The sequence below is a fragment of the Diceros bicornis genome, chromosome 14 (genome assembly GCF_020826845.1).
Source record: "Diceros bicornis minor isolate mBicDic1 chromosome 14, mDicBic1.mat.cur, whole genome shotgun sequence".
Classification (NCBI taxonomy): domain Eukaryota; kingdom Metazoa; phylum Chordata; class Mammalia; order Perissodactyla; family Rhinocerotidae; genus Diceros; species Diceros bicornis.
Genome location: NC_080753.1, coordinates 25,683,651 through 25,703,946, shown reverse-complemented (window position 1 = coordinate 25,703,946; position 20,296 = coordinate 25,683,651). Strand labels below are relative to the sequence as shown.

The following is a 20,296-nucleotide window of genomic DNA, read 5'->3' as shown; positions in this document are numbered from 1 at the left end:
CATTATTTCAATGAAACCAAAACAGACATTTAACTACCAAAATAACAACAAAAAGCCCCAAAGCCCCTAACCTCCCCCCCACCCCCCAGCCCCGTCTTGGCAGCTGCTTGTGCAATGACTGTGTGGTGCTCTCTCGTGAACCAGGAATTTGGTGTCATTTTCTTTTAACACAAGAAATTTGAAGCAGTCCTTTTCAGCATCAAGTGCGGGTGAATGCAAGAAGGGGGAGTTGTCAAAGGAGAGACAGTTTCACAACAGTTGGAGTTGCAGATAGTCAATTTACTTGCTTTCTGCATTAAAAACAGCCCCAGGGATGGTTCATAGAAATTGACAACACCTACAAAAGGCAGTGAAACTTTCAAAACAACACACATTAATTTTTTGCATTTGGTTTAGTTTACACAAGCCACTTGTACGTAAAATAATGCAATACTAAAAGCCTAATCAGCTCCTAGGATCTTCAACACTGTAACAAATTATCCCATTACCTGTTGCTTTGCAGCGTTGATTCATCCACAGCAATTTTCATCCTATCTGTAGTTTTGCCAAAAAATAAAATCAATCCCCCATCAGTCCCTCCTCCAAATGGCTAGATCATTATCAACCCATTTGTGAGCCTACTCCTATTTAAAGTTATTGCTAGAACTATATCCAATGACAGTTAAAACAACTCAAAAACCCTTTCAACTATAAGGCTTTTCTCCAAAACTCTTTTACCTCATTTGTACTTGGACTTTGCAAACAATTTCCATTATTTTTTCAGTGATTTTTTTATTCAAGTGAACTTAATTCATCCTCCAAACAAAACTATAGTGTCTTGATAGCAATATCAAGGGAGGAAAAGAGTTACTGAAAAAGCTGACTATAATTATGAGTTAGGAGAGAGATTATGAGATGCTGCGGGGAAGAAGAATTATGAGAAGGGAGATGGTGTGGGTAAGAAAAAATAGAACTAGAAAAGGTCTGGCACACAGCAAGGGACTGGGCAGTGATATCTGAGGCCATTTCTGCACGGGCACAATGGTGTGTGTCTTTGGAAAAGGCCAGTAAACAGAGTTCCTTCCATCATGAGCATGAGGTTCTAACATGTGTACTGATTGTGACCTCTCATTTCAGCAGAAATGCCAATGCTGTGTTCTCTATAGCCAACAATGCTGATTGTTGCAAGGCTGGTGGGGGGAGGGGCGGGGATGGTACCGTCCCTTACTTCCATAAGAGCTCCACCAGCCACCCAGAGACCTAGGGACCAATCCTCACTCTTAACCCTTATATCCAAGTAGTCACCAAGCCCTGTTCACTCTACCTCCCAGAGTGCTTCTCATCCCCCCTACCTCTCTCTCATCATCCCCATCCTTTGGCCTGGACTATTGGACTACAGTGGCCTCCTAACTGGTCATTCAGTCTTTGTGGCCTCTGCCAATCTGTTCTGCACATGTCACTTAACATGTCTTCCTAGTCTGTCACTCCCCAGATCTCAACCATACCTGGCATTTTCACTTCCTAAAAGGCTGCTTTCCATCACAAAGTCCTTGAAAGCTACTCAAGTGATTCCTTCTGCTTGCACATTCCTTCCAGAAACACTCCCACCCCCATGCCCCTTTTTGGATCTTTCTGGTCTTAATTCATGGTAGGGTTCCCTGGTACGTGCTCCCTTAGTCATACAGAGGTATACTTTTTTTTTTTTTTTTTGTGAGGAAGATCAGCCCTGAGCTAACATCCATGCTAATCCTCCTCTTTTTGCTGAGGAAGACCGGCTCTAAGCTAACATCCATTGCCAATCCTCCTCCTTTTTTTTTTCCCCCAAAGCCCCAGTAGATAGTTGTATGTCATAGCTGCACATCCTTCTAGTTGCTGTATGTGGGACGTGGCCTCAGCATGGCTGGAGAAGCGGTGCGTCGGTGCGCGCCCGGGATCCGAACCCGGGCCGCCAGCAGCGGAGCGCGCGCACCCAACCGCCAAGCCACGGGGCCGGCCCCAGAGGTATACTTTTTAAATTAACCATTCAAGGCTCTCTTCTCTGTAAGCCTGCATGTGCTCTGAGGTCAGAGGCTGTGTTTGTACATGCATGGCCTCATCTGTAATTATAGGGGTAATACAAGAACCTATAGGATAAGGATTATATGAGTTAATTCAAGCAGCAAACTCTGAATAATACCTGGTACATATAAGGGCTACATAAGCTTTAGCCATAATAATAATAATTAGCACAGTACCTAGAACAAAGTGCGTACTCAATAAACATATGTTGAATGAATAAAGGAATGAATAAATTGATGGTTGAACTAGTGAATTCACCAATCCAGAGGGCCTCTTTTCTTCCAACCAGCTGTTACCCATAATAGAGTATAGGAATGCTGTATGGAAAACAATCACAGAGAGGAATAATTGCTTTTCCCTGTCTACTGCCACCATGATAAATCGTAAAAATAGCATTTTTAGTTTCCTGGGATCTTGAATTTTTCCTTCTGTGCTGTGTTGCTAAAGAAATATTCAAAGCAAGGAGATTTGGAATTAAGAGATAAAGGGATATGACATCACAAGATACACTTCCAGGATTCTCAATCTTTTCTTTATTAACTAAAAAGTGTTCTTCTTAATGAGCACCATACTCTTTAATTATTCCCAAGCTAAATTCTTTAGAAAACCATGCACGTCAGGTTGTCCATTCCAAACTGTTTCTATAGAAAATTTCAACCTACTTTGACAAAAAGGGAAGCTTTTCACCCTTTGTTCTAGTACATTCCATACTTCAGATTCCTCAGTGTTCTCAAGAGAAAGGCATCAGTCACACAACTATACATCATTGTCTGCTGGTCTAATAGAAAGAGAAATGTACACAAACCAACCTGGACTTCTAGCGTGGCTCTGTAGTTGTGGTACTCACACACTTATCAAAAGCTACCAAAGGGGAAGGTCCCTCTGAGTCAGTCCAACCCTGTCAAATCCTACTATCTGACAAGATTTTGTTTTTTTATTGTCCTTTAAGACAGACTGTGATAATATTTTTAAATTATTTTGCTACAGACAGCTTATTTAGATTTAGAAATAAACACTGTGTCATCACATCAGTAATGAAACATCTCTCCTTACTCCTTCCCTCTCGTATATACCTCTTATATTCTTCCTTTCTCTAAAGTCGACTTTTCCACTGTTGCTCCGGACCTATCTATTCCTGTCTCCAAACTCTGACAATTCATACTTGATTTTCCAGTTCAGTCATCAATTTTTAAAACTGGTATTTAATTTAAGGGATTTGATAGTTATAAAAAATAATTCTAACAAATAAACTGTTACAGCTTTTATCCTGGCACATTTTAAAATAAAGGATGCTATACTGAGTTCCATTATGGGGAAGGAGGAATACTGGAATTTCTTTTTTTTGGGGGGATGGATAAACTTTACTTGGGGTTTTTGTTATTGTTGCTGCAGTAGCAGCTCCTGCTGCTACAACTACGAAACCTCAAGAGATATTAGTAACGATAAAAACAATAAGAATGATGATGATGATGAATATAATGCTAAAATTCTAATTGTTTATATTTACTTTTTATGTAGATATATAATTTGTGATAGCCTATTATATAATTTATATTTATAAATAAATATAACTGACCTGTTTTTCTGTGGAGCAAACTGGATCTGTACCCCAAAGTGCTGACATCCTGAGCCTGTGTGGGAGCTGAGGAGAGAAACATCCTTGGACCTTCTGGGTTCCCTGGCGGGAAGAGCGAGCTCTGGGAGTGTCTAAATTCACTTCCATCCATGCTAGACAAGTGGAGAGCATCTTGAGCTTTCTTCTTTTCCTTCTTTAACATATTGACCAGAATATCTGAAACTGGACTTAAGGAGTTGGTGACCCACGATAGAATCTAATGATCAAAACATCAATGTTTTAAATGAGATTAATATTCCCAATGATATTTGTTATTTGTCACGCGGTAAGGACTGACTAAAGGAGCACTTCAACTTCCTGAAGTCATTGATATAATTATGGACAGTTTAGGAGGTTATTGGTCTTTCAATATGGCACCATTATGTGAAAAATTAGCAAACCCAACGGTCTTTAAAATATTCTGAGTTTCAACCAGTTAAGACTTAAAATTTTTACGAAAATGTTTATAAAAAGTAAAATGAACACTGAGTGGTAGTAGGCAAAGTAGCTACGTGTATATCTGTGAGTAAATAAGACTTTAACCCAGGAAGCTGCTCAGGGGGAGCAGGAGGGGTGGAGAGGGAGAACGCCAGAACCCGCCCAGCTGGCAGACGAGCCAGATCAATCTGGTGGCCAGAGCAGGCCCACATCCAACACACGCTTATTCGGCGTATGTTCGAATGGGATTTAAAGTCACTTTTTAAAAAAAGTTTCTAATTTTTGGCCCCAAATGGAACTGAAAAGAGGTGAATTATTAATATAGATATATCACTTTAAAATGCTCTTTTGGCAGGCCATTTAGGGATGCTAGGAACACTATGATGAGTAATAAAATCACTCGATTCTTCCCTACTTCACTGTTCCTTCGGGTTCAAGATGCCGAGAATTCTAACGGATTTTGCCATCGCTCAGAGAAAAGACTATAATCCCTCTTGAGAATCTCAGAACTCTAACTGCATGTGCAGTGAAATGAATTCAAGGCCTTCACCATGCCTAGAAATGGCTTCATTAAAATAGGAGTCTGAGGAAATTTGAAGATGGTGTGGGAGAGAAGACTGCTGCTCATAAAGGAGGGGAGGCATCCAGTTACACTTTTCCTTGGGCAAGTAACATGGAAATCATTTGACCTCCATCTTTCCCCTCAGCTTTGATTCCAACTTTTTGGTGATTTTTGGAAGCACAATCAGTTTTTCTCTCTCCATCCCTGGTGTGGTTTCTGTTTTTTCCCTCAAAAAATCTTGAACTTACCAAAGGTGTTCACAACTTCTGTAGTGCCTAGGTATTGGCCTGACAGAGAAAAATAGGGCTCTGCCCAGATCTTCTACTCCTGCTTGTATGAAACTGATTATCAACATCATCATAGACCTTCGCTGGTTCATACACTACCATGGCAACACCCTTCTATTCACTCATTCAATGGTATTTATTGGAGTTTAGACTATGTTCCAGGCACTATTCTAGGCATAGGGACAGAAGAGTGAACAGGCAGATCAGTTTCTTATTCTCATAAGCAGATGTCCTACTGCAGAAAGACAAATCTCTCCCTCTCATATATACACACACACAAAACATTAGAGTAAAAGTGCCAGATAGCTTATTTTAAAAAGGTTAAGAGTGACTGAGTGGCTACTTTACATTGGGTGCTCAAGAAAGGCTCAAGCCTCAAGAAAGGCTTTTCTAAGAATGACATTTAAGCTGGGATCTGAATGACAAGAAGAACCAACAGAGGAAGGGTATCTAAGCAGAGGAAATGGCTAGTGCTAAAACCCTAAGGAGAAATGGGCTTGGCAGTGGTTCCCAAACAGAGGCTCTTTTACCACCCATGGGACATTTGGCCATGTCTGGAGATATTTTTGGTTGCCATACTGGAGCGGGGGGTAGGTGCCGTTACTGGCATCTAGTGGATAGAGGCCAGAGATGCCACTAAACATCCTACAATGCACAGGACAGCTCCCATGACAAAGAATTACACAGCCCCAAATGTCAGTGGTGCTGAGGTTGAGAAACCCTGTGTTAGAAGAACAAAAAGGTCACTGTGACTGAAGCCCAACACACAGGACAGAGGCGTAAGAAATGAAGTCAGACGGCTAGGCAGGGGCAAGATCAAGTGGGGACTCATAAGCTGGAGTGAGGAGTTTGAATTTTATTCTAAGTACAATGGGAAGGCCCCACAAGACTTTAATCAGAGAAATGACATGTTCTGATTTACATTTCATAAAGATCACATTACAAATTTATCCTCTCTGCTGCCTTCCTTCTTCTCGCCTTTCCTTTTTTTTCTTTCCTTTCTCATTCCGTTTAAGTTGGGCCTTCGCTGTGTGGGATACTAAATGACACTCTGTTCTACATTTTGTGGAGGGGTGTCTGAAGTTTATTCAAAATGAGAATGGAACTGAAATGACACCATTTTCACTCCTTTTCCAAGAAGAACATTCAATGTTGTTCACTGTCATTTTGGTTGCATACCGTCTTTTGTTGAGCTCAAGTACTATCACTTTTTTCCCCTACCAGCCATATCTTTCTCATTCCTCCTGTCACAGTCTTAGCCTTCTGGGTTATATCAAAAAAGATATGAAAATATCCAACTCGACTGAGAAACTATGAAATTTCAGGAGCCTTTCTTGGTCATTAGCCCTTATTAAGAGTAAGCTTTGTGATGAGTAAATCTTAGCTGCTATTTTTCCTTCTCCTGAGTTTCCCCATTGTCTACGGGGTCCTGAATTCCATTATTTAACACTCTATAGTGTTCAAAGCACTTTCCAGTCCATTATCTTACCGTCTTTGCTTAGCACTGTGAGGCAGGCAGGGCAGGTCTTACACTCCTCCTCCTGAAAAGTAGGAAAGAGCTTCATTGACAAGTTGTAGAGCTAACGAATGAAGAGCTAGGATTTCAACCCAGGTGTGAACTTGAAGTTCAGTGTTCTTTTCACCATGCCTCCTACACAGCATCATTTTGAAGATGAGTCTCAGAAGGAGGAGACTCTGCTCGAGTTCCTCACAGTCAGTAAGGAATCTAGTGCAGCCCCACATGAGCAGTGGTACCTGCATTTACCAGCAAAGAAGGGAGATGATGTATGTCTCACTCTCTTTTTTTAAATAAACATGTATGAACAAACCTAGACTGTTCCCTCTCTGTCATATCTCCTTTCATCCCTGCTATATGCACAGACATTCATAAGCCCAGAAGGGGATTAAGAAGCTGGTAGGAGTATTTAGGGGAGAAGATCCTAAACTAGGATGAAGGCCAGGAAAAGAAGCAGAGCTCAGACTGGGGCTGGGGCCAGGACTGAGGTCTAGGCTGGGACCATCCCTGGAGATGGATAGGGAAAGAGAGAGGAAAAGGAATGTGAGGGTGACAACACTTGTGGGCAGCACTCAGAGACAAGGGGTGGTGTGGGAGTATAATTCACAGTCGAACCTACTGTTACTGGCTGGATAATAAAGCAGCTAAACTCACTCAAATCAGACATATGGGGTCTGCTAATCCTCAACTCAAATTAGAGACTGAAGTTAATCAGGCAGCGTGCCTACCTCGTATTTGGTTTATGTCTTTATGCTGGATTTCCTTCATGCAGTTATTTTTATGCTTTTGCACAACAGCTGAAGCTAAAATGCCTTTTAGTAATTTTTAAAAAATGAACAAAAATATCTGTTCCTAAAGAACTGACCAAAATAATTGCTTGTGAATGTTTAAAGTCTGCAAATGTAATGAAAATGTCAAATCTTTTACAAGAAGCTTGAAAGATAAAATAAGAAACGATACTGAAGAAATATTGGGGAGACTTGAGGTCTAACCCACCCAACAGGGGCTCTTTAGAAGTAACCACCTAGTCTGTAAGGGGGCGGGGGGCAGCTCCCACAAGCTGCCACCGCTTTCAGCGCCCAAAATACGTCGCCTTACACTGCCTTCTAGAGCCAATAAGAATTGTATCTTGAACATATATCTATACTCACTTCCAAATTTGGGAACATTTGTATGTGGAACCCAAAGCGGTAGATCTGGCTTTTAAATAAAAAGTTACTTTTAAATCAATCTCTGCTCTTCATAAGCTAAATACCATTTGTCATTTTTCAGCCATCATTTGAGTTTCGCCCACACACCAACCACAAATTCTGGGCCGTGGTGAGGCTGTGGCCAGCTGGGTGTCCGGTCAGCTAGCTAAAGATACCCAGCTAACTTACTGGCTCAGGACTAAAACAGAAACAGTACTGCAGAGTAGTAAAAAAAAAAAAAAAAAATTTGTTTTTTAAATTTAACGTAAGAGATGGTGTCAAAAAGCCCATACTTTTCAATAAACTGAAATATTCCTCGCAATAGTAACTATATCTGGCTAAAAAAAAGTCAATATTTTTCTTTTATAGCAACTCTACTTTTTTCACTAACTGCTCCATTTTATTTGCTGAAGGGACATTTTCCTTCTAATGGGAAGAAGTGATGTGAACTGGAAGCAGGGTGGGGAGCGAGGGGATGTGGCTGGGGGGACATCTAAGTGTTCCCACTCCCCGGTTCAAGCAGTAGAGGGAAAGTTTCTCATCAATTCAGAAAGGATACTGATTTCGTTATCTCTCTGCTGTAGAATATCTCGGAGCTTTTTATATTCTTCCTCTTTCAATGGTTCTTGGCAGTCTTGATGTTGGATTTCAGAGGAGACCGTGCTCTCTCCATGGATCTTCTTCCCATTCAATAGTTTCTGTAAGACGAAATAAGAGCTTAGCATCCGTACCTCTATTCCAAATTTCTTTGTTTCTTTGACTCTTTTTGCCTTCAGCAACGCCTTGCACAGATCAGGCGTGCATGTCCTCTCCTGCCTCCTGGTCTTTGGAATGTAGTTGCTTTTGCTTGCTCTGTCTTCCCCTCCTACCTGTCCTCGTTCCTCATTCCCCTCTCCGCTATATGATCTCTTCTTCCTTAAATTGGGAAATTCCTGCTCAAGCATGATCTCCTCTTGAACTTCTTTCCCTTTCTCCATAACCTCATACCACTTAATTCATGCTTTTAAAAACAGTACTTATCCCCTATTATAATCATTCTTTACATATGTCTTCTCCATGACTTACTTATTCAACTTGCCGTCCTATGCCTGGCCCATGGCAGACTCACAACAAATGTTTACCATCTTAAAGAAGCATGCCAAATTACAAGCAAGGTAGATGCAAAGGTTAATGATATTTCCACTGCATCATCATGAAAGGTAAAACCGAAGGCAGAGAAAAACTGAGGACTCATATGGATAAATCAAAACTGAACTGCTATTAAAAAATGAAGGACACAATTCTCTTTATATAACTTGAAAATAAATGGTTTTTGAACATGGAACTATACTATGTAGAAGGTAGAGATTCCTGGCAAAAGAATTAGAAGTCCGTGGTCTGAGCTTTTTCATTGGCAAGTAAAATACAACCTCTGAAGAAACTTGGTGATAATCACAGCCTTTGTTCGAAGATCATACCATTCTGGACATGTGAAGCTGGGTCCTAACCTTTCAAGAGTTGGTCAACTAGGAAAGCTTTATTGCAGTTTGAACATGGCAGACAATGTCTTCTACTAAAGGAAATGCTTAAATTTACCTTTAAATGATGGAAACAGTGATGAACTTTACGCATATCGGTGCCAACCTCTAGTCTACTTTCTGGATCCTGGTCTTCCAGAAAGGATGTTATTAGTTTTTCCAGCCTAAAAATACATAATATATGAGAAACAACTATGAAATAGAAACTTCAGAAATTCGAATGGCATTACTTGGTTGGTTAACATTTGAAGTACAGGATATTGATTCCACGTCTTGATGGAAATATAGTTATCTGATTTGACTATAAAAATTAAGGGGAAAGAAATGAATTGACAAAGTGAAATCTGAAATGATGCAATTGTTTGACTAATTTCCAATGAATTTTCATATGCAGCTTTCAATATAAGAATCATTTGATTTTTATAAAACATACATTCTAGCCAAGCTGAATTTCTATGCCCCTGTGCCTAGCTGCAGCATTGCTAGAAAAAGTCATGAAAAAGTTTTCTTTGTTAGTTTTGTTAAAATTCATGCCACTCAGCCTCAGCCGGGACCTTAGTGGTGCTACAACCCTTTTAATTATTCCTGGTTGACTTACATTCTTCACAGTGGTTATTCCAAATCTTTCCACAGCTCCAAGCCCTCCACTACTCTTTCATTCTCTGTCAATAACGTAGCTTCTCACCAGACTGAGGAAGTCAAAGCTGTGACAAGTGGGCTCCTTTGGTTTCCTTTTCCTTCACCTAAGTGTCTCTGCCTCCACTCAGGGCTTCCTCCTTCTTTTATATGTTTTGGATAATATTCTTCCTCCTTTTTATGGCCAACCTCTCCCTCTGGGTTCTCTTGGCTTCTACCACGGTTACCTGTTTAATTACCTCCTCATCACCTCTCCATACTGACTCTTTCCCCTCTTCTTACAATGATTTTCCTGTTTTTCCTATTCTAAAAAAAGGAAACAGAAGACAAACACCTCCCTTTGGAGGGACCATCCAACCCTCTATTTTGAAGTCCTGGTTTAGTTGGTAGCATGATATGTGTTTACTACAGTCCACACTGCATTGTAGAGTCCCTGTACCACTTTAGCTCCCCCATTAGTTTAAAAGCATCATGAGGCAATGCTTGGCTCTTATTCATCTTTGTCTTCCCTCTCCCCCAACCCTGTAGCTAGAACAGTACATACATCAGGTTCTCAATACAAATACGCTCATTAGTTCACTGATTCATCTCCATGGAAATTATTCCCTTCTTTTTTGAGATGGAACTCTTGATAAGGAAAGTATAAGGATGGCATTCAGTATCTATAATGTTAAATGTCATAATACACGGCAGCATATTTTTCTCATATTGTTATGAAAATATCTGCATACTTCCAGCATCATTTTAAACTATACCCATTTCCTTTCCACTCAAACAAGGCGTAAGGATTTCCATCACATAGCCGCTTTGGATTTCATCTTTATCTCTTCCTATAATCTGTGACATGTGACAGTAGATGGTGTGAGACAATTTATAAACTGTAATTTTTAAGGAGTTTCTTCAGGTGGAGGGATACTTGCCATTTTTACTATTTGCTAATGGACACTAGATTTCTTTGTAGAATACAGCTTCAAACCATCAGACACACAGAGAGATTCATTTCTGATACAAAGATCTTTTAATAAGTTTTTATATAAAATATCATAAAAATACATGTTTTGGAAAAGAATTCCAAACAATACAGTTGTGAATAAATCAAAAAGTAAACACTCTTCTCTCCCTTCCCCCGCCACCATTCCCATCTTCTTTATTTACTGTACCTTGAGAAATCCACTGTTAACAGTTGAAATATGTTCTTCCAGCTCTTAATGAAGCATATCCTACATCCATATGTTTGTTTGTAGATTTGGTTTGTTTATGTAGAAATGAGATCACACTTGGCGTAGTGTTCTGCACCACTGTTTTTCTAAACTATTTATCACAGATAATCTTCCATGCCAGTACATATATAGTAGAGCTAGTTCATTTTTAATGGCTATATAATATTCCATAGTACTGGTGTACTGATTCTGTTAAGATGGACATTGAGGTGACATATTCATAGTGGCTACTTTCCTCTGTAACCCATGAGGAGGCCTGGATCTACAATTCCCACTTAGTGAGGGTTCAGAAAATAATAATGTTTATCTACTTGTATTTTCCCTGAATACTTAGCAGAAATTCTGGAACTCTGAAAATCACCATTAGTTCTAGGATATACCCATTCTCTAGAGCAAAAGCATTTTGTGGTTTCCAGTGTCCATAAAATTTCTAACAGACAATATTAGGTTAGAAGCAATGGTTAATCAAGTCTTCCTTCTTGCTTTTTCTTTAGAAACTAATTTCTTCTGTATAGTTTGATCATAAAGTATATATTCTAGGTAATATTCCATGAAGGAGGGCTGAAACGGAATCCTCGTTCACAAGAAAGCACTGTAAGACACAAGCCTGCTGGCCAGCTGAGTGACCACTCGCTGATCACTCAGTCTCACCGGGCTTTGGCTATTCCATTAAGATTGTTGTCCTGCACAATAATAGTATAGGATACAAGGAGGATCAAGGACATGCTCCAAAGAAATGGTTAAGAACTTCTGCCTAAATGAAAGAACTGAATTGCTTTACTCTTTCTGGGACTCTTAGTCTGGTATAAAACTAAGAATGAAGATGAGGCCTTTTGACATGCAATTTTTTCCTCAGTGCTTGAGACCACAGGCCTCTTTAGATAAGAAAAAATGCCTGGTCATTCCTTCATACACTTGATTTATTGTTGAGTTTATTTTCTTATCAACTAAGGACTTGGTCTAATAATTAAAATACAGAAAAATGCTTAATTCAGATGTTTCCGATGTACTCCTCTAGTAGTTAAGACTGAATGACTGACCCCAAATTCCCTGCATTTTCCTATCTCCCAAAATAGTTCCCAAGTTCATACCTAGTCACTGCTCCTACTGAAGGGTCTCCCAGCTGCCAGAACCCTGCTGGTCAGTGAAGAACTGTTGGCAGAAAAGGCTATCTGAGGAGGTCAAGTGAGTACAATAAAGTCTGTTCTTTGTTCCAAGTAAACAAGAAACTTTATTTTTGTCTACTTACACTAGGAGAAAAGAAGGAAGAGAAAAGAATCCTAGGGAAGAAGTAAAAATGAATGTATGCCACTCAGCTCCAGTTCATATGGACAGGGACTATCATAGATAAGTATGCATGTCTAAACACTAACTTGGTGATGGTCTGGTGGATGGATGTTTGGTGACTACACCTATCTCCACCCACCTGACTGCTAATGAGAGACCTCTGACAGCCCAGAGTCTGGTCCAGCTACTCTGTCATATTATACGTTTTGCACCTGGCCACATAATAAGAATTGACCGTATTTCCTAATATGTGTTTTACCCCCTTGAGACCACTGCATGCCTGTCTTTCTGCTCCCAATATTTCTTGCCAAAAATTGAAGTTTTGTCTGTAGCCATATTTTTATGGAAATTTAGGTTTAATAATGTGAATAAAAAGGCAAAGCAAGTTTATCATCATCAACAATAGCTAATATTAATTGAGCATGCACTAAATGCTAGATACTCTTCTATGCCCTTTGAATGCATCATTTTCTTAATCCTCACAACAACGCAATGAGATAAGTACTATTATCATCCCCGTATCATAGGTGAAGGAACTGAAGTACAGAGAGGTTAAATATCTTGCCTAAGGGCACACAGCTAGCAAATGGCAGAGCTGGGATTCAAACTCAGGTGGGCTGACTTCAGAATCCAAGTTTTTAAGCACTATACTCACCATACTAGAGCAAAGTTAGTAATTTTATTAAAATACTATGTGGAACAGTATACTTCTAAAAGAGAATACCATGCCTACTAGAATTCTTTGAGGAGGTAGATAGGTGAATAGACAAGCAGGGATCAGCTGAGCAGCAGTTGCTTAGATCTTAACAAGGCCACTGACCAGCATAATTTATAAGAGCAAAAGATGTTGGAAAAAAATTGGAATGTCCCATATTAGGAAATTAATTAAATAAATTATGGTACAGTTATGTACATAGTTAGCAGCTATTTAAAATGACTGTAGTGGGCCGGCCCGGTGGCTTAGCAGTTAAGTGAGTGCGCTCCGCTGCTGGCGGCCCCGGTTCGGATCCCGGGCGCGCACCAACACACTGCTTCTCCAGCCATGCTGAGGTCGCGTCCCACATACAGCAACTAGAAGGATGTGCAACTATGACATACAACTATCTACTGTGGCTTTGGGGGAAAAATAAATAAATAAAATTAAAAAATTAAAATGACGGTAGAGAGGTATATTTATCGACATTAAAAATACTTGTGATATATTGTGATAGGTTGATAATGAATCCCTTTACAGGGTTTGTGCAAGTACCCTATAACACATCCAAAAAGACAGAAGACAAGACACAAAGAAAGAAGGAAGGAAGGAACGAAGGAAGGAAGATGAGCAATCCTGAGACTTCTGCCCAGTTGCCTGTGGCTCAAGAACATTTATCATCTTCCTGTGAAAAGAGAGACCACTGATCCAAGCTGAACTCACTCTTCTGCAATATTTTTATGATTATGTTACATGTAACTACTTCTTAAGTTCATTGCTTATACATTGAGTGTGATTATGATGTTCTCATTATTCTGAAATAATCTCTGTGAGAAAAATTTTATGAACATGTTCCCATCAGCATTAGCTTCTTTTTTTTTTTTTTTCTTTTGTGTGAGGAGATCAGCCCTGTGCTAACATCTGCCAATCCTCCTCTTTTTTTGCTGAGGAAGACTGGCCCTGGGCTAACATCCGTGCCCATCTTCCTCCACTTTATATGGGACGCTGCCACAGAATGGCTTGCTAAGCGCGCCCAGGATCGGAACCGGCAAACCCCGGGCGGCCACAACGGAGTGCACGCACTTAACCGCTTGTGCCACTGGGCCGGCCCCAGCATTAGCTTCTAAAAAGGGGCTAGGGGGCTGGCCCCATGGCTTAGTGGTTAAGTGCGTGTGCTCTGCTGCTGGCGGCCTGGGTTCGGATCCCTGGCGCGCACTGACGCACCGCTTCTCCGGCCATGCTGAGGCCGCAGTCCCACATACAGCAACTAGAAGGATGTGCAGCTATGATGTACAACTATCTACTGGGGTTTTGGGGGAAAAATAAATAAATAAATAAAATTATAAAAATGGGCTAGAAACCATATCTCTATGGTACTGCTTGTGGGAAAGATGGGAGAAAACAACAATGGGCCATTAGTAAGAAGAGAAAACCCAAACTGGGGCATGGAAACCCTGGCTGGTTCTAAATCACTGGGACAACTACGGGAGGTATGCCTCAGGGAGTGGAGGGGAGTACGACTTTGTAATTGGGGGAGAAAGATAATGCAAGTGTCCTATAGCATAATATTATTCCAGGGAATTGACTAAAAACAAAGCTGGGGAGTGCAAAGCAAAGAGACCTGGTCTTCTGACATGGAGCTGCAAAGAGTGAGGTCGATAAAAGTATCCCAGTTGTTGGGTCAGGGCTGTTTTGCGGTAGATTCATGGAAAAGTCTGGCATCCCTGAGCTGATGGTTCTTCTTCTTCTTTTTTTTTTTTGTGAGGAAGATCAGCCCTGAGCTAACATCCATGCCAATCCTCCTCTTTTTGCTGAGGAAGACCAGCTCTCAGCTAACATCTATTGCCAATCCTCCTCCTTTTTTACCTCCCCAAAGCCCCAGTAGATAGTTGTATGTCATAGTTGCACATCCTTCTAGTTGCTGTATGTGGGACGCGGCCTCAGCATAGCCAGAGAAGCGGCGTGTCGGTTCGCGACCGGAATCCGAACCCGGGCCGCCAGTAGCGGAGCGCGTGCACCTAACCGCTAAGCCACAGGCTGGCCCGAGCTGATGGTTCTTAGCTCATCTGGCTTCTCACTGTCTCTGGGAGGGGAGTAGGCAGCTCATTCCAAAGAGCTAGGAAAGAGTTCTGACTTAAGAACCTAACTGATTATTAATTATACCCAAAAGTATCAAAATCTGCCTGACCTTTACCAATCATCTTGTTACTAAAAACGGCGCCATCAAAGACGGGTTGTCTCTCGGGCCGGCCCTGTGGTTTAGCAGTTAAGTGCGCGCGCTCCGCTGTTGGCAGCCGGGGTTCGGATCCCGGGCGCGCACTAACGCACCGCTTCTCTGGCCATGCTGAGGCCGCGTCCCACATACGGCAACTAGAAAGCTGTGCAACTATGACATACAACTATCTACTGGGGCTTTGGGGGAAAAAATAAATAAATAAAAATTAAAAAAAAAAAAAAAAAGATGGTTTGTCTCTGACAGGGTTAACCAGTGAGGATGCTGGCAAACTATAGTTACATATCAACATGAGCAAAGAGCTGGAAAATAATGATGAAGATATAAAAGGAAACTTGATAACTTTTAACTTCTAGGAATACAATAACCAAACAGGAAGAACAGGAAAATAGTTACACGATTAAGAAAAATTGGTCACACTAGATAAGAAATGTGGCTGAACTATTTGGTTCAATGATCTTAACTATTAACTAAATTTGCCAACCTCTGTGGGTCACAAATTTCTCATCTGTACATTGTGCAAAATAATATCATCTCTAAACTCTTTAAGCTCTATGAAATAAGATAATGCAAAGAACAAAGTGGGGGAGTTTATTGCTGGGCCCATTAACACCTTGCTATTCAAAGAGTGAACAGTGGGCCAACCTATAGGCATCACCTGGGAGCCTCTTAGAACTGAAGCATCGCAGGCCCCATCCCAGACCTGCTGAATCTGCATTTAACAACATTCCTGGGTGATCTGTGTGCACTCTAATGTCTAAGAAGCATTGCAACAAGGCAACTTGTTGTTGAATGTTGACTCAAGAACATATATACATCTTTTCAGTCCTGGAAACAAAACAAATAAGTCACTTGAAATGTTAAATGAGAGAGGAACTAACATCCCTGATGGTCAGCTCTGTCCTGGCCACTGTGCTAGTGACTTTACATATGTTTTCTTATTTCAGTGGAAAAAGAATTAAAGAGAATATCATAGTCTGGTTCTCTTTAAAACTGCCTTTTCTTAATTATTTTTTTGTTACTTTTATCGAACATCCATTATGCATCAGACACTTCCACATACATTTTGTTATTCATCTGCACCATAAACCTATAAATTATTTTCCCGCTTCATAGATGAGGACAGGAAAGCTCAAAGAAGTTAAGTAACTTGCATACGGTTGCAAAGTTAGGAAACTGAAGCGCTGAGATTTGAAACAGGTTTTTTGAATTAGAAACCCCAACTTTTTCCACACATATCACAGAGGCTCTCAATCAATTCAGAAAAGTGTCTTCCAAGTTCCATAATCCCTTGTCTACTAAATTTATATTTTCAATTCAGAACTTTCCTGCAGACTATACTTTTAATAAGTAAAGATGTAAACATCAAGGTCAATGAGGTCATCAAATAACCTTTGTATCTGGCATCTCGAAGAAAAGAATTTTTAACAGGATGCAAACAGTGGGAGTTCTTGAGACTCAATGGTGGGGGGCAGAGGAAGGCCTTATTTTGACTTTGCTAACATGATGGGCTTCTTTTATGGGGTCTGACCCTTTAAAACATACAGCGTTGGGATAGCATGTAATTTACAAAAGAGAAGTTCAGATAAGAGCAATAAATTCACAATTTATGATTAACTACAATCCACAGGACATGAAAAACTTAAGGCTGAGATTGTGCCAACAGGACTATAACCAAAGGAAACTAAACAAATATTTTTCAGGGTCATTAGTTTTCATGTTTGTTTTTTGTTAGATTCTGCTGAAAGAACTATTCCCAACTGCCTGAAAGGTGGCTACTTCAAGAATTTTTTTCTTTTAGAATTCTCTGGTCTGTGACAAGGATTATATACATTATACACTCCCCCAGCTTTAACCAATAAGTGAAAGACATGGACCCTCATGTGCAAGGAATTGAATCCAGCGTCAGCTACTTTGTTGGAAAGAGCTCTTTTAATAACAGGAGGGGGCCAAAAAAGTTCATGGTTTTGGTGATGCAGAGGAAATTCCTACGCAGAGTTTTCCTTCCAGATTTATCTTAGTAATGTGTATTTCCTTTACCTCCACAAAAGCACAGTTATATGGCACCTCAAAGGCAGAGTTGCACAACTGCTTGATACTTTCAGTGTTTTGAAACAGCAAATACAAAACATCTAAATGAAAATCCAGATTGGTTTTCCTCTTTAATGGTGAAGATATGGCCTATTTATAGGAAAATGCATTTGTGGCCACATACTTCAGTTTATGGAATTTTTAAAAACTATTTTGAAATAATTTTTAAATAAACTAAAACAACATTAAAGATACTAAAGACATTTTATTTTTTTGTGTGTGAGGAAGACTAGCCCTGAGCTAACATCCATTGCCAATCCTCCCTCTTTTTGCTGAGGAAGATTGGCTTTGGACTAACATCTGTGCCCATCTTCCTCTACTCTATATGGGATGCTGCCACAGCATGGCTTGACAAGTGGTGCCTTGGTACTCGCCCAGGATCCGAACCTGCGATCCCTGGGCCTCTGAAGCAGAGCGCGTGCACTTAACTGCTGCGCCACCAGGCCAGCCCCTAAAGACGTATTTTAAAAGCTATTTTATAATGCAATGATGAAGGCTTTTGAAAAGTTATAAAAATTACTTTTGATTTTGTCAATCCAGATATTCATGTATCTAATTAAAGGCGTATCTAACTTGATAAGATCAAACATTTTAACTTCAGTAGACATAGAAAGGTTCAATGGTTTAAAACAAATGTAAATAAGGGGTGAAAATAGTGTAAATTAAACCATAGATACTAATAACTCCCTCTTTAAATTCAACATCTATTTTTTGAACCCCTTGTTTGCTGTAGGCAAACACTATGTTATTTCTGTTTAATGTAAACATAAATAACCATCTACATAAATCCATAATAAATAAGAAATTGACTTACAGGAAAGAGAATAGTGGTGTGGTAGGATGGGGGCAGAGAAGCTAGTTAGTGAGCAGGAGAGCTGGTGGCAGGAAAATATAACAGACAAGTCACATTCAGGAAGGCGGCAATGACGGTCAACAGAAACAATGAAGAAAAGGTTTCCTATCATTATGGCAGAAGCTGAAAGAGCTATGAGAGAGAAGTTAAACTGGGCTAAAGCTTAGAGAAGAATGTGGTAGAGAGAGAGATACTTAGGGAAAGGACTGGAAAAAAAGACGAATTGGATTAGAAAATGAAGAAGCTAGCAAGAGAGCCCATCTGAGGACAACACTGGGGACAGGGAGGAGATCAAGTCTGGGGTGCAAGGGATGGGAGGCAAGAGGGGAGAGGAGAAGGGGGAGGTGGGAGAACAAGGTTTGGAAGGTGGGGAAAGGAGAGGATGGGGTGGAGAGAAAGGGAGAGGAGAGAAAGACAGATCTCAGATGGAAAAACCAGAGCATACCAATGGAACAAAAGTTTATTGGGAAATTTAGAGGACTAGGGCCAGTTGGAAATGGACTGGGCTCTATCATAGCTGTATATCTCCATGATTAAAGTTTCCCAACTATAGATCTTCCCGACAGTTCATTAATTTGAAGGAGTAGTCAAAGCTTTATCCACCCTTTGCTCCAACTCTCTGAACTCTTTTTCTGTAATTCTGTGTTGTATGAAGTTATATTTGTACACAACATTAGAGTTTAGAGATAAATGTTTATCTTAGCTGATTTCTTTAGCAAAAATTTTAAATAGCAGCCTTGGTTTATATACAAAAATGCAGAACATATGTATTTTTTTAATTAGACAGTAAACTTGTAAAAGTTTTAAAAGACAGATTTCAAAAGATTTTGTTACATAAAAATACAAAGCAAATCCTTGTGGGTATGTTCCCATTTAATAACAAATAATTTATTTTATTCTATCATATGGAAAATAGTATATAGCTGTTTGGAAACGTGTTCAAGTAATATTAAATCTAAAGCAAATTTGTGTAAATTGAATCATACATTATCATCGAGTTCTATATTAAATTGAAAATGGGTTTACAAGGTAAATACAGAGACCCTAAGATGCAATAAAATCATAATTAGGAATATTGAAACCTTAATAAATTAAATGTTTAAAAGAAAATGACTATTAAATTGTTAAAACAATGATGTAGGACCTATATAAAGAAAAGTACAAAAAGACTCCAGATGGCCAAACAATGTTGAAAAAAAAGAACAAAGTTGGAGGCATCATGCTCCCTGATTTCAAACTATATTACAAATCAGTTGTAATCAAAACAGTATCGTACTGGCATAAAATCAGACACATAGATCAATGGAACAGAATAGAGAGTACAGAAGTAAACCCACAGGTATATGGTCAATTAATTTACGACAAAGGAGCCAGGAATATACAATGTGGAAAGGACAGTCTCTTCAATAAATAGTGTTGGGATATCTGGACAGCAACATGCAAAAGAATGAAATTGGGCCACTATCTTACGACGTATACAAAAATTAACTCAAAATGGATTAAAGACTTGAAGGTAAGACCTAAACCTTAAAACTCCTGGAAGAAACCATAGGCAGTAAGCTCCTTGACATTGGACTTGGCGATGATTTTTTGAATTTGACATCAAAAGCAAAGGCAACAGAAGCAAAAGTAAACAAATGCGACTACATCAAACTAAAATCTTCTGCACAGCAAAGGAAACCAACAACAAAATGAAAAGGCAACCTACTTAATGGGATAAAATATTTGCAAATCATGTATTTGAAAAGGGGTTAATATCCAGAATATATAAAGAACTCATACAACTCAATAGTAAACAAACAATCCAATTACAAATGGGCAGAGGATCTGAACAGACATTATTCCAAAGAAGATATACAGATGGCCAACAGGTATATGAAAAGGTGCTCAACATCACTAACCATCAGGGAAATGCAAATCAAAACCACAATGAGATGTCGCCTGACACCTGTTAGAATGGTTGCTATCAAAAAGACAAGAAATAACAAGTGTTGGAGAGGATGTGGAGAAAAGGGAACCCTCCTGCATTCCTGGTGGGAATGCAAATTGTGCAGCCACTATGCAAAACAGTATGGAAGTTCCTCAAAAAATGAAAAATAGAACTACCATATGATCCAGTT

The 20,296-nt window shown here is 39.7% G+C and overlaps 1 protein-coding gene across 1 annotated transcript in view; it reads right to left on the bottom strand.

Annotated features, from left to right (window-relative positions):
* The window catches only part of KIF6 (kinesin family member 6), a 370,265-nt gene that overhangs the window by 171,635 nt on the left and 178,334 nt on the right, over window positions 1-20,296 (bottom strand). The window contains 3 exon segments of the mRNA XM_058555469.1: window positions 3,614-3,829; window positions 8,205-8,343; window positions 9,221-9,326. Of these exon segments, the coding sequence (XP_058411452.1) occupies window positions 3,614-3,829; window positions 8,205-8,343; window positions 9,221-9,326 (461 nt within the window).